At 41.6% G+C, this 14877-nt stretch overlaps 2 protein-coding genes across 3 annotated transcripts; one reads left to right on the top strand and one right to left on the bottom strand.

Annotated features, from left to right (window-relative positions):
• Positions 1–29: 29 nt before the first annotated feature.
• LOC308330608 (multivesicular body subunit 12B-like) lies at positions 30–3951 on the bottom strand. The gene has a single exon (XM_080785548.1). It carries the CDS (start codon positions 3589–3591, stop codon positions 2701–2703), a length of 891 nt encoding a protein of 296 aa, XP_080641674.1. The 5' UTR covers positions 3592–3951; the 3' UTR covers positions 30–2700.
• A 385-nt stretch (positions 3952–4336) lies between these two features.
• Positions 4337–13798, top strand: slc35a5 (solute carrier family 35 member A5). 2 transcript variants are annotated; one of them, XM_080786130.1, is made up of 10 exons: positions 4337–4428; positions 5632–5812; positions 7034–7132; positions 7242–7375; positions 7883–7950; positions 8457–8645; positions 9525–9704; positions 9897–10024; positions 10430–10698; positions 12647–13798. In XM_080786130.1, exons 2-10 carry the CDS (start codon positions 5686–5688, stop codon positions 12713–12715), a joined length of 1263 nt encoding a protein of 420 aa, XP_080642256.1. In that variant the 5' UTR covers positions 4337–4428; positions 5632–5685; the 3' UTR covers positions 12716–13798. The 2 variants fall into 2 exon arrangements, with proteins under 2 accessions (XP_080642256.1, XP_080642257.1); XM_080786131.1 differs by having other exon boundaries at positions 4338–4432.
• The last annotated feature ends 1079 nt before the right edge of the window (positions 13799–14877 follow it).

Raw genomic sequence — 14877 nt, 5'->3', positions numbered from 1 at the left:
TAATGAACATATCAACATGCCGTGCTCTCTCCATTAAAAACAACTTTATTAATTCTTAGCCTTAGGTAAATGAAGCAATGAGTGAATTATAACTTTTATAACTTAAAACATAAAATGGTGCTTTTAATTAACTGCGTAAAACTATCAATTTGTATGGACTTTCCATGGCTGCACTGTTAATCTTGTTATTTTCATTTTATTAACATCAACATTAGCAGTTTAGCTTGAATCTTCATGCAAAGAGGATGTATAACAAGGTGTAACCAAAACAGTCAGTGCTGTTACTCATTGTTAATAGACATAAACCATATTAGTTTTCAATCAAAGGTTACATCACAGGTGGGAAAAATAAAATAAAACTAAAGTTTAGAAATGGTACAGGTGTAGAGAGCAGAGTAGGTAGGCAGACACTACCGTTACAAACAAAACCAGGTTATAATGTCATGAGCACAGTATATTTTCAACCTTGTGTGTGTGTTGAATGTCACTTGACAGCAGCATAATTCACAAATCTTATAAATGACCTATGATAATCCCTTTTTTCTGAAAACACCTAAATGGATATAGAATTTGAGAAAAAAATGATCAAAATACTTTATAAAGTATAGAACTCATACAAACAATAAATTGAGTATATGTGGTTAACCCATGCATGTAACAGTATTTAATGACCGCTCAGATGGCTAGTAGATGAAATTATTTTGCTAAACATTGCATTTCTTTACATCCTATCAGCACAAACAAATGATCAAGACAGCGCAGTACAGTAAAGGGTTTTTGAACATTGGTAGGTGCTGAAGACAATACTGGAGGCATGAAAATAAAGGTTAATTAATGTAAACTGTAAAAGGTGACTGACCAGAAAACAAAGGTTTGTCAAAGCTAAATGAAATGTATGGAGCTGCAGTACAGTACATCTGGACACAGGCTCAAAACAATCCCAATACATTGGTTGTGTTTAGTCATTGCACGATTACTGCGAAATGTGTAAAAAGGTAGTTTGCTGCATAACATGCTAATCTAAGAAAGAAAGTCAGGGCAATGCATTTTAAACTTGAGTTTGCTATTTTCTACAGCTCCTCCAAAAGTATGTTAGCATGTTTCAAGTGTCAAAAGAAAATAATGATAATCTAGTTTCAAAATATCCAGGTTATTCTCAAAGCTAGCTGCAACCTGTCATTCTGCAATGAGCAAAAACCTAATTTGGATGCTACTGTAACTGTACCTGAATCATTCAGAGGTAAAATTATAAAATGTATTTTAAATGTGCACATTTGGAAGAATGAAGCACAACAGATAAATTCACATAAAAACTACTTTGTTCATGTTTACATCATAACAGTGGCCAAATGTTCATTTGAAATAAATCATATATAATATTTTGTAAAAACTCAGCTGTCAATTACATGTTACCTATTCAGCCATAAAAACAGCTCCACTGGCAAACTGGCTCTTAATTAAGGAAAATAAAGATGCCAACAAGCCATCACATTAGTGTGGGTAAAGAAAAACACACTAAAATAAACAAATACAGCATGTGGCGTTTCGAAAATGCTGGCAAAAAGCAGAATAATCTACTGAGGCAAAATAGTGGTATCTAGAACCATGTTTACAGAGTGTCCTAGAAATGCTTGCCCTACCCTAATCTTACAGTACTTATGGGAGTCTGTTTGAATCCATGGGCTTGGTTCAGACCAGACCAGAGTGATAAGAGTGGTTTATAGAATACTAGTTGCAGCAAATGAAAGCACAAGGAAATGACTAAATAACAGTGCACTCACAATAACACCAGTATTTTATAATATTGATTGATCAAAATCATTAGCCAAAGTACACTTTTGTGTTGAACACACACACCTAATGTCGCTTTGCCTCCCCTTCTCCAATGGACTTGATCTCGAGCACTTAAACAGACTGTACTTTGCTAAAGCAAACATAGAGCAAAAAAATAACAAAATACTTCTACTCTCACAACAACCTCAAACAGTCGATTAAAAAAGAAGAGTAAGAAATGGTCATCTGACCCGAGGCCATTTGCTGCATGCCATCCTCTCTTTCTCCCACCTTTTCCTTTCTCTTTGCTGTCACTATCAAACGTGTTAAAGGAAAAACTGCAACTGATTTTGCCCTGCTTCCAAAAATATACAATCTTGTTTCGAATTTACTCAGAAACAACATGGATCACATTTGCACACCAGTGGGAACAGAACTTCACAGTCCCTTTGATATTAAGAACAAATGGATCTTGTGGAGTGAATGGGTGAAACTTCTTTCACACTCGCCTTGAACATGACGGATCTGCAATGAGTCCTGCATCCATCCAGTTTTAAAACCCAAGTGTTTAGTGGTTCACAGTTCACCTACGCAGTACAGCGAGGGTCTTGAAACGGTTTTATGTTCTTTTTCAATTGAAAGTTGTTCCTTGTAATTGTAGTTCACAGGTACGTTTTAGAACATCAAAGTTCTGAACATGGAAGGGAGCTTCTTTCGCTTCCTCTTTATGTCATGGTACAGAAAAGGCAAGGTACAACCTTATTTTTGTTTAAAAACTAAAAAAAGAAATGACTAAATTAATATAAAAAACAAAATGGAGTCAGAGTAGAAAGGAGATAGCTCATAGCTGGTTACTTTTCTCTTTTCTGTGTATTATTGGCTAGTTGTCAGTAGTCGATATAATGTAAGGGATGGGTAAGTCGTTTCTTAGGCCTCAGAACTCATCGGGGTTCGTGTGGGACTGGGAGGGAGACGAGCTGCCGCACTGTGCTCCGTGCGGAAACTGTAATCGTATTCTTTTTCAATCTCATCCAGTGACTTGATTGTGATGCCCATCAGATCCACTTGCTGCAGGTCGCTTGAGGCACAGGCAAACTTCTCCGAGATCATGAAAGGCACTCCATCCATGGCTGTGATGGCATAAAGATTTGAGTTTTGGTGCTCATAGTCTGGCCTGGTAGCATTCTTGCCTCTGAAACTGGCTGGGAGTGTCATGGATATATGCTTAGGCATGGGAGTTGCTGCATTTTGGGCTGGAGTCGAGGTGGAGTTGGTGTTATGGACGTTGTTGGTGGTTGGAGTGGGCCCAGCAGAGTCCTGGGCCCGTGGAACATTGCCCATGCGATACCAGATCCCCATGTTGTTGAGCTCCCCAATGAAGGTGTACTGTGGTGGGGCCTGCTTGGATCTCCCCAAGATGCGGATGTTGCAGATGGCTGCCTCCGTGGAATCCCGTGGAATGAACTTGATACACAGCCGCTTTCTGCGGAAGGCCTGCTCCTGTGTGTCAACGGTCTCCTGGATAGGGATGAAACCTACAGGCAGGGTGTCTTTTATGTCGATCAATTTCATATCCACAAGGACGTTACCTAAATGGCTATTCTCCTTGGAGAAAGCCCTGGTGAAGCACAGGTATCGTGTTACTTTGGATTTGAAAAGGCCATCCTTCCACAGATCGGCATCCAGGCCATCCGTTGTTGTACAGACCACATCATACCCAGTGGGCGCCCTGTTCCTGGAGGCTACAACCCCCACCCCGGTGATGGGGTCCATGGGCATCTCTGGCAAAGCCTCGGAGAGCTCGCGAACCTCGGGCATCCTGGCACACGGCCAGACGAACAGCCGATTTAGGAAACGCAGTAAAAGCAAGTCCTCCGTTCTTCTTTGCCCGGCGGGATGTCCTTTTGAAGAATCCGATCGTCGCGGAGAATGATGGACGTCTCGCAATAGCCAGCCGATAGATATCTCTATATAGGCCTATATATTACTCCGTCGGTGTTATTGATGACGTAAGACGTCGGGTCTGACGGCGTGGAGATTCGAAGATTTCCAGGTCTGGTCATATATTAAAAAGAAAGTCACAACGTGATTAATTTTAGGCCATTAGCGTCATACATTACAACTAGCGGTTTTGTGTTTACTTCTCCATTTTATTACGGCTGGCTAGCTCTTGTTAACTTCCGCTCTTCGACCCGGACATTACCTCATCGCTAGGGCGGAGCCTAGATCCCATACGGCGAAGGGACAGCCAGGCTGTGATGTGATGGGTTGGTTAGTTGGTTGTTAGGCAACCCGCCAACACAAAGGAAACGTCAGACCTAAGAGAGCTAATAGAGTATATATGAATAGTATAGTATATTTTACAGTCTATGTATAACAAGCATTGTTGAAAAACAAACATTAAAGCTGTATATATGAGGGGCTAGCGCCTCTCGAAAATAAAGATGGATTTATTCAGGCGTTGCCAGACAACCAAGTAACCAATCACTGCACGGCTGTCCCCTCTGACTATGGGAAGCAGACTCATTAGCTTTTGTAGAGCGCATGCGCGCATACAGAATAAGGCAAGCAGGAACCCAGCAGGAAGCAGACGTCACACTATACACAACAATGTATCTGCAAACACGCCAAACAGCTGGACATTAACAATTAAATGTAAGTTTTATTCAAGGATTTCGTTTTGAAATTTAAAGATCTCATCGCTATGATGATAGATAACGTGTAACTTATTGAAGAGCGGGCGTTTTGTTTGGTCATTTTCAGACTGACTGACAATACACTGTGTGATTGTCTTGTTTTCATTATTATGTTAGGTGTGTCAGTTAGTCTGCGAAAATGATGGTTCCTCCAGTTGTCTCTTCTGGCTATCAGGATATCAGACAGATACGTGCGTGTTTTGTGTCTGAGTTTATTCCATGATACTGTATACATGCACTTGTCTTACAGCAAACACTACACCCTCAGCCATGATAAATAACATTGTTACTATATTCACTGGCTCTACCGCCTACACACTACAGTATATTCATGGCATACTTCTTTATTATAATGAGGAGGATGGAGACCACCATTTTTAAATGAACACACAGTTGAAAGCATACGTTCACTCTCATTTTGTGATTTCAATCACTTTGAACTTGTATCCTTCTAGTAGGTCTCGGCTAAGAGATTTAAAGGGACACTTCACCCTTTTTGCAAAAAAATATATGTTAATGACGTTTAGGAGCTTTAGAACACTTTCCTGGGGGTCTTTATGTGTGTAATATGTGGTTTTAGATATTTTAGATTGTAGCAGTGAGCCTGTTGTCTCTGATGTCATGGACACTGGGCTCACTTCCCTTCCTTCCTGGACTACCCCCTATCCACAAGGAGGAGCAGTGCACCAAAGAATTATGGGAATTGTAGTCCAGGAAGGTAGTGAGACCAGTGTCCATGACATCAGAGACAACAGGCTCACTGCTACAATTTAAAATATCTAAAACCACATATTACACACATAAAGACCCCCAGGAAAGTGATCTAAAGCTTCTAAACGTCATTAACATATATTTTTTTGCAAAAAGGGTGAAGTGTCCCTTTAAGAATATCCATTTCACTAAGAACTGATTGAAAATAACTTAAACTTTGTACTATTTAAAGTCATAAAAAAATATGTATTTCTTTATGTGATATTTGTAAATTCCAAATATTATCAAAGTATTCAGCAGCACCCCTGGACTGCCATCACGGCACCCACTTTGAGAAACCCTGCCGTACGGTCCGGATTGATTCTGGTCAAGTGTACTATTGGGTTGGACAGGATGGGGCCGGTGCTTTAATTGAATGCTGAAGGCTGTGTTTGTGCTTTCCCTGTGTTAGCGGGAGAGTTTGAATGTGCGAGGGTCGAGCCTCCAGCCTGTCCCAGCTGCAGCCATGGTCTGCTGCCGTCCCTGCTCCCGGCTGTGCTCCCGGTCGTCGGCCTACACTCTGGCCCTCGGCCTGGGCTTCGTCACCTTGGGGACCAGCCGCATCCTGCTGCTCAAATTCTCTGCCAATGCACGTACGTAAAAGACAACTAGGCAGATAGTGTCCATAGAGGGTATGCGCATGCATAAAGTGAGTTTAACGTAGCTTAACGCAAGCATATTGGACTTTTCTGTTTTGATGATGATGTCACGCGCATACCCTCTATTGAGTGTTTGTTAATATGGCAGTTTATCTCTTTTATCATCGTGTGAAGTTAGACACCATCTGCTCCTTTGGTCCACTTTGACATATTGTTCTTAATATTAACTCATTTACCACTAGTCTATTTCCACTATACTGTATGCTTTCATCATACAGTTTGGAGCAACATGTCATGAGTAAACTATAAAGCGGAAGTGGATACTAAAAAAAAAAAAAAAAAAGCTCTAATGATATTTAAAAATATATTTTCGTGAATGGAAATGGCAGCTTCCTTACTCGGATATCGGGAGGTGTAGTTCCAGACTCTATATAGCATTCTACCACGGATGGACAAAGTCAGAGAGAGAAGGATGAGGCTGGCAGGGCACTGCGTCAGGCACCCAGAACTTGAGGCAAGTAAATTGAACCTATGGGAGCCAACCCAGGGCAAAGCCAGGAGGGGAAAGGAGTGTACCACCTATGTAGACGTGTTGCGGCGCGACAGCTTGGCTGACAACACTGCAGAGCTCAAGAACCTGATGTTGGATAGGTAATTGTGGAGGGCAGTGATCCAGGAATCCCGAGTTGGTGTTGGCTAGACCTCACTCTCGCAGCTCACTCTGGTTTGTTTTTGTTGCAAGGAGTTGCAGCGGTGTGGTTTGGGCCTTACATATACTAGAGAGAAATACTGTGTTTTTATGTCCATTAATAACAGTAAGCCATGATATATTTCTGTGCATTTCTGCAATATGTGTCTGGTTGGAGCACTGGAGAGTGGAGAGCTAATCTGGCAGCTTTGTTTTGAGCTATTTGTAATTTTTGTATGTCTGTTTACGTAGCAGATGACCAAATGACTGGACAATACTAGAGCTTGAATTACTGCTTTCCGAGTGTTAAGTGTTATGTACCTAGAACATTTCCTGTTTATAGCAATGCTTCTTCCCATTCTAATTACTATATTAACAATTTGCCACCCGTGCCAAAGTTTTAAGTGCATTTCATCTTTTGGGTTCTTGTTTACTGACTGCTTCTTGTTAACTAGGAAATAAAACGTCTGGGTTTCCGAGGCTACTTGTTAACTGACCGTGTTTCTTTCTTAATGGTCTGTGTGCAGAAAACGAGTATGACTTCCTCCCTGCATCTGTCAATCTGTTGGCCGAGGCGCTCAAGCTGCTTTTCTGCCTGGTCATGTCAGTCAGGGTCATAGTTCGAGGTAAGACTCCATTGATTGAAGGCACAGCTGTGTGCCTTCAATCAAATTAACATCATTTCATTTGTGTGTGATCATGTCACTGTCTGACTGTTTTTTCCCCCCCCCATAGAGGGCCGCTCATGCAAAGACCTGGGCTGTTCCTCCCTTCCATCCTTCCTCCAGTTCCTTAAGTGGTCTGTCCCTGCCTTCCTCTACTTCCTGGACAACCTCATCATCTTCTACGTTATGACATATCTGCAGCCTGTGAGTTATTGACCAGCAACAAGAATAGGTTCTATGTCCACGGTCCGCCATATGTACAGTAAAGGTGGTTGCAAACTGGACGCGTGTTTCGGATTTTTTGCTGCGTTTTTTCCAGTGTGCAACGACCTTTACTCTGTTCTTTAAATCTGTCCATTATTCAATATGATTATGCTTAACTACTAGCCTAACAATATGTGTGTTATTCTGGACACCTAAACGAAATGTTTTGCATATTAACTTGAAAGAGCTACACAATTAGGTTTTTTAGAAAGGCTACTTAAGCTTTTCCTTTACACATGTTGTTATGACGTCAGAGAGTCTTGAGCTACGAAACGCCCAAGTCCTGATGACAACTTGACCAGTAAACCAGCTAAGCGTAGCCAGTTTTATACCAGGTTTTGGAAGTCCCATCTTTGTCACATATTGTATGTGTTGTGTTGTAGTTAATCTCCACAATCAGTCTGTTCTATTATCCATTATCTTTAACACCCCACCCCCTTTTCACAGGCCATGGCAGTGTTATTCTCCAATTTTGTCATCCTGACCACAGCTATACTGTTCAGACTGGTGCTTAAGTGAGTGTAATGTTCAGTTCTTTTGTGGTTGGACAACAGAGGCCTTCATTATCTGTGTTTACCTTATGATAAAAAAACAAACATAACTGACGAGATGACTGCGTCATTTACTCTGTGCACTTTGCTGCAGCTCCCATTTTACTTTGGTAATAAAGTCTAGAGGGCGCAGTTCTGATAGTAAAGTACAAAAGTATTGACATCAAAATAAGTACCAAAAGTAAAAGTACTCGTTGTGCAGAATGGGCCATTTCACAAGTTCAAATGTATATTAAATAAATAAAAACTTTAGAAAAAACGTTAGAAAACCTGTCTTATGTTCAAATGGCCGAAATATATATAGGGCCGAAGTGGTTAATGTATGTGTTGCACTTGTAATAATAATCAGCATTTTCAAATGAACTTTAGTACCTAAAGTTTTAAAATAATTGTAGCCTAAAAGTAAAATTACAAAATTGTACTTGAGTGCATGTACTTTATTCACATGTGTTTCCTCTTCCCAACACCAGGAGGCGATTGTCCTGGGTCCAGTGGGCAGCATTGGTTGTCCTCTTTTTGTCCATCGTCTCCCTGACCACCGGATCAGGGGCCAGCCAGCACTCCATAGCCATACCAGGCCTCCGCTCCTCCCCCCTCTCTCCCCCTTCCAACTCCTGCCTGCTCTACACACAGCTGCTGGATCAGATGAGAAACAGCAGGTATGACCACTTCCTAAGCTCACACAGTAAAATGAACGAATTATCCCCCGTTGCAGGTCGTCGCATGGCGCCTCATCGCGTTTGCAAGTGTTTCAACTTGACCAATCGCGAGCAAAAAGTTGATTTGTAAAAGTACAGCATCACAAAGGCTGGATGAGACACTAAAAATCCAAAGGCTTATTTCCATTGTGGTCCATTAACCCTGTAAGACCCGGATATATTTCTACTTGCAAAAAAGAGATTTCAACCTTACTACTACTACTACTAGGACTTATGTTAAAAAGATATGTAAAAAAATAAATAATAATATAATAAATTAATACTTTACATTTGGTGGATATCTTTCACAATAATGAATAAAACATGTTCTAGACATTCTAATGATCACAAAAAAACATATATTACAATTATTTTACTTACGGTACTTTTATTCCTTTTTGTCCAGAAACTTTTAATTTGTGTTTCAGCCTCTGTGGGGGGTATTTGTATGCAAATATCATGACCAATGGCATTGCAATGAACATCACTGATGACGTTTAGGTGAAAAAAGAACAGAAGAAAATTATAATAATTAATTAAAACTAAAATGTTACCGAAAAGCAACGCTGGGTCTTACAGGGTTAAACATTCATCACTCAAACAAGTGTTCAGACGACACTACAGTGAAACAAACGACGTTACAAAATCGTTCACGGCACAGAACCGGGGTGCGGACTGTCCAATTTTTATACCAAATTGCGGTTTTAGGATTCTGTTGCAACTCGTTTGTGTTGCGAATCACTGGTGTGGAAGGCCTTAAGGATTTGGCCGTGTGTTGTATATGTTCAACCTTTTCTGTCTGCTCTGATCTGTTTGTGTGCCCCGCTGCGTCCCCCACAGTGCCAGTGAGTCATGGGTGTCGGCCCTCCCGGGACAGGCCTGGAGGGACGAGGTGGGCGTGGGTCACGTCCTGCTCGTCCTGCAGTGCTTCATATCCTCCATGGCCAACATCTACAACGAGAAGATCCTCAAGGAGGGAGACCAGCTCACGGAGAGCATCTTCATCCAGAATAGTAAACTGTGAGAGAATAGCAGATCTATTAGACCTATAGTGGGCTTATAAGACTGGCTGATTTTTCTTTCGGTGTGTAACGGTTGCATGATTAAGTATAAATCCGGCTTACCGGTGACGACATCAGGCAGTGTTGATGGTAGATGATTGTGATCACTTAAGAGGTGGCTAAATGAGGATAACGCTGTTCTGTTTTGTAGGTATATGTTTGGCTTGGTGTTCAACGGTCTCACCCTGGGGCTGGGCAGGGAGGCAAGGGGACTCACCCTGCACTGCGGCCTTCTCCATGGCCATAACATCTACTCCCTGGGGCTGGTGCTGGTCACTGGTAACTATCGAATAATATTGGCTTAGTTGATACATTCTGCTGAATTATCTAAATTAAATTTAGAAGCATCCAGGCTTTGCATTGAACATTCTGAGGAAGTAATTGTACACCATATACAAGTATCAGTGTTTACTGAAACCATATACAGTAAGTCCTGTAACACTTTGGTTCTTAACCTATTTTGTTAGCATTATGTAATGCTTTAGGTATTGAAAAATAGCAGATCTACAAGCTCATAGCGCGCCACCGAGTGGCACGCTACGAGCTTGTAGGTCTGCTATTTTTGAAAATTTGTGAGAATTATTTTTTTTCCCGAAAACTGTCACGATTTAGAATAAATTTGTAGAATCGTTCCCAGGTCAAAATGGGTTAACCGCTCCCAAAAACCTTCTATCTTGTCTTCAGCCGCGCTGGGTCTATCCGTGGCCTTCATCCTGAAGTTCCGAGACAACATGTTCCACGTGCTGACGGGACAGATCACCACCGTGCTGGTGACCGCCCTCTCCCTGTTCCTCTTTGACTTCCGCCCCTCGCTGGACTTCTTCCTGCAGTCCCCCATTGTGCTGCTGGCCATCTTCATCTACAACGGCAGCCGGCCCAAGGACCTGGAACACAGCCTGCAGCAGGAGAAGCTACGCGTCATCAATGGGGAGGTGTTTGAGCGCTCGAGAGGGGTGAGCAACTTGCGGCTCTCGCAGTCAAGCCAAGAAAGTGTACTTGATGATAAATTGTAACGCAAGTAATTGCGATTGACAATTTGAATCGTGTTTTGTTTTGCATTGGACACTTAAATTGTACAGAACGGATAAGACGAATAACTTCCAATATACAAAGAAATGATTGGTAATGACGGTACAATTTAATACAAATTAATTATGGACTATGGCCCAAATCGTCCATATTTAATCATTTTTACGTACAAAATGTATTTAAAAATCGTAGTAGCCGATATACAAGCTAGATCTGCTATTTTTGGAAATGCAGGAACATTTTTCAACATGGAAATGATTATGCAAAATAATTGTGATTATCTCAAATACTTTACAGGCACACTCACAAATTTAAAAGCTTGTTTTCCCTTTTTTTGCATGCCTTTCACAGTACCCCCCCGCCCGTCCACACACACCCATCACACACGCACACAAAACTACATTAGGACACACAGACCTAGTTTTGTGTGGAAACCCTGGGGCTCAATTCTGTGTAATGTGATTTCTTCAATGTGGAAAGAAACCTGACTCCCTTCAATGAAAACGGCATTTCAACTCATACCTCGCTTAACTTAATTTGGTTAACGCAGTGAATTTCGTCGGCGAGAGAGAGTGTTATTAGACAAGAGCTGCTCTGGGGACTTGTGAGGACACTGACCTTGAGTCAGTATTGCTTCTTGGCAGCTTTATTACTTGCATCTTGCCATAACACAATGTGTTTTGCGTGAATGGTATGGTTTTACTGGAATCCCCTTTAAAGCCGTTTTGTGTAAATTCAGAATGTATCATTGGCAGTCTAAAACTGAGAAAAATGTAGGTTTTGGCAAGAGACCAGTCGTGTGTCAAATGTCTGGAGGCTTTTATTTGTATTTTTTTTGCCTGTTAAATATTAGCACAACCCTGATATGAAGGCTCCCCCCGCTTCTCTGTTGTTAAGGTAGTAAATCATCCAACTCGGGACTTCTGAACTTCCACCCTCCACTCCTTCCTGTCCAGCATCATGGTCTGGAGCTCTGCAGTGTTGTTGCTTTGCTCCGGTGTCATGCGGTGGTTAGTCTCGCGTTACCAGACTGTTGCCTCTCGCAATTTTCCAAATGCTTCCATCATACATCTGTAAAACGAAGTGCCCAGTTTGGGACATATGAATAAACTTGACCTTGACCTTAACCGTGATCTTGACCAGTCTGGAGCAACTGTCATGAGTAAAATATAAAGTGGAAGTGGAGCCTCCTCCCCACTTCCGTTTCGTCTTTACAGTCGTATCCTAATATGAATAGAAATCATCTAAGCATATATAGCTTGCTGCTGCTTAGCAGAAAAGGAAATAAAATGTAAAGATAATTTAAAATATATTATTATATTTTAAATTATAATACATTTATTTTTCTATGCGGTGGTACACCTGCTCCCCTCCTCGTTGTGCCTTACTGTAGGTTGACTCCCTCGGTATCAGTGGGCTCATCATCAGTTCCAGGTGCGTGACGTTGCCCAGCCAGCCTCATCCCTCTTATCTTTCACCTCGTCTGTGACCCTGCGGCCGGGGGAGGTCCACGTTTCTGACGTGGTCCTCAATTAAAATGTAATAATAATATTGTGCCAAATCACAGCGAAGTGATTAATGGCATAATCTCACCGCCAGAGCACTCCGAAAACGGAGCAGGTTATTGGTGCGTATGTCCGAATGCACCCATAACATGGTAGCAATCCACAGTCGGAAGAGACACGGTCCGCAAATTGCCACATGCAGACCCTGTATTTACTGTGTGTGTGTGTGTGTGTGTGTGTGTGCTTTAGATGTGCAGGTTCTGTTGAACCGGTGTACATGCGTACGTACATGGATACAGTATAAAACACAAACGGTGGTGGATGAATTGTTTTTGGGACTACATTCTCATTGTGTTTTGTGTTGTAGGATGGAGAGGAGCTGCAGAGACTGACAAAGCCCAACACAGACAGCGAATCGGAAGAGGAGTCTTTCTAGTGCTACATTAGAACAGGACTGTTAAACAACCTGTGGATGGAGGAGTTGTTTTTTTGTGGCTGCAGGTATGTGGACCCAACGCGTGCACGCGCACACACGCACACACACACACACACACACACACACACATCAATCTACAATACAGTTTGTTACAGCATTTACAGTATTGTAGTTGTGTAGTGTGTCAAGCTCTGTTGGCCTTGTGGTATTCTGCTGGCATTGTGACAGAACTGTGAGTACTGTACATTATTCTGAAAATGTGCCTGTCTGTATATATATATATATATATGATCGCTGTAATATGTGCTTTGAATTACTTGAATTGTGAGCTGTCATTGGACAGTTTGGAGCCAAAGGGATGCTGATATTATGTATAATTACGAGTCATGATTCATGTGGGGATTAATGCAACTGGGAGAGGGGGAAACCGTTCAATGTTCAAAACAGTGACGGGACTTGAGGATATTCGGAAGTGTCCAGTTTTTCTTTTGAAAAGCACAAAATACAGCCCTGAACTGCTGTTCACTGACGGATATGCCTGGGGATCTCCATATATGGACATTAAGGGGACACAGCCAGACAAATGCAGAGATCTTCATATAATGGACACAGACAGACAGATGGGTATCACAAGACAGGATATTGTTCATCATGGCTTGCATCGTTCCAGTGTAGGCCGCTAGTAATCTCGACTGATATTGATTGCCTCTTGCGTACAATACATCTATTGGTTTTATTATTAATAAAACCCACTACTATAAAATACCCACTACTAATAATTTTAGTAGTGGGTATAAAAAGTGAGGACAGAAAAGCGAGGAAGTAAATTGTGATTGGCATATTGTGATGTCACCGTATATTGTCCAATTTATATGAGGGCAAAAAGTTGTATAAATAACAAAAGTAAAGGTATGTCATATCCCCAAACGGTTATGGACTAGTTGGGATTAATTGGCTGTGTTGCTGAGCTCAACTGTGGAGTCCTGGGGCCTTTATGTTTTAACCCCTTTTAACTGTCCGCATGCTTGTTTCAAATTAAACGTATAAGCTACAGCTGTGATGATTGTCAAACCCTCTGCAATAAACAGTGAAAAAGACACTGTGTGTGTTGGGTAAATGTTCATATGTGGTAAAGTGGTTCACAGCATGCTTCCATTTATGTACACAGCAAAATGCCTGTTTTAACTAAATTAACTGAAGGTATTATAAAGGACCTGTAAAAGACGGGTAGAATTTTATGTAAATTAATGAGGGGAACAGGTGTGTTGGTCCAATGGTGGTGAAGAAATTATGGGTGGACACTGGACAGTAGCCTTGGGCGGCATCTATTTTTTTCATACATTCCTGTCATACGTATATGACAGTATTTCTGTAAAAAGACAAAAAATATATAAAAATAATATATACATATGGTTCATATATTAATGAATAGATATGAAATAAGCAGCCTTCTTCTATAATCTGTCGGGTGGAAATCTCATGTCCAAAACTGCTACTTTTTCAGGATTCAAATTCAAAACGGACAAAAGTAGCAGATGGACAAGCTCAAAAACATGTCACTTTGTGCTGTGTTTTGACTTTTGAGCTTGTAGATCTGCTACTTTTGTGACACTGCAGTATGATCAGGTAGACTAATAGAGTACGGCATTCATTTGCGGAAAAAGGCGAAAAGTTAGAATATGGAGATGAGATGTTTCTGCCTGACGGCAACGATATTCTAACCTGACGCTGCCAGATGAGGGCGGTATTGCGGAAACATATTCCCCAACACAACACTCATCTGGGATCTCTGACGGAGTTGAGCCCTGAGTCAGATCTGCTTCGTACCGAACCAATCAGCGTGAGCTAAAGGCGGGATGCGGATGTGACGGTATATAGACACGTCGATATGATTGGTTGTGTTTTCACGCCCACACGGTGATAGACAGACGCTCCCATCCAATCATCTACCATGTATCTTGAAAAAAAGGAACAGCCCCGTCATCGAATTTGCTTCCGCGATCCCAGATCCAAATAAGCTGTGAAACAAATTTGTGTAGCAAGCTTTTTGGATCTGGCAGCGTCAGGTTAACGATATTCACCATACCTTGCTGGAGGATCCGATGACACTTGTTGCCGACATGTCGGTGGGCTGAAGGGAGAAGGTGTGTGTGGGTGGTGGT

Source organism: Protomyctophum bolini (genome assembly GCF_963924005.1).
Source record: "Protomyctophum bolini genome assembly, chromosome: 16".
Lineage (NCBI taxonomy): Eukaryota > Metazoa > Chordata > Actinopteri > Myctophiformes > Myctophidae > Protomyctophum > Protomyctophum bolini.
This window is presented reverse-complemented; position numbering and strand designations above follow the sequence as displayed.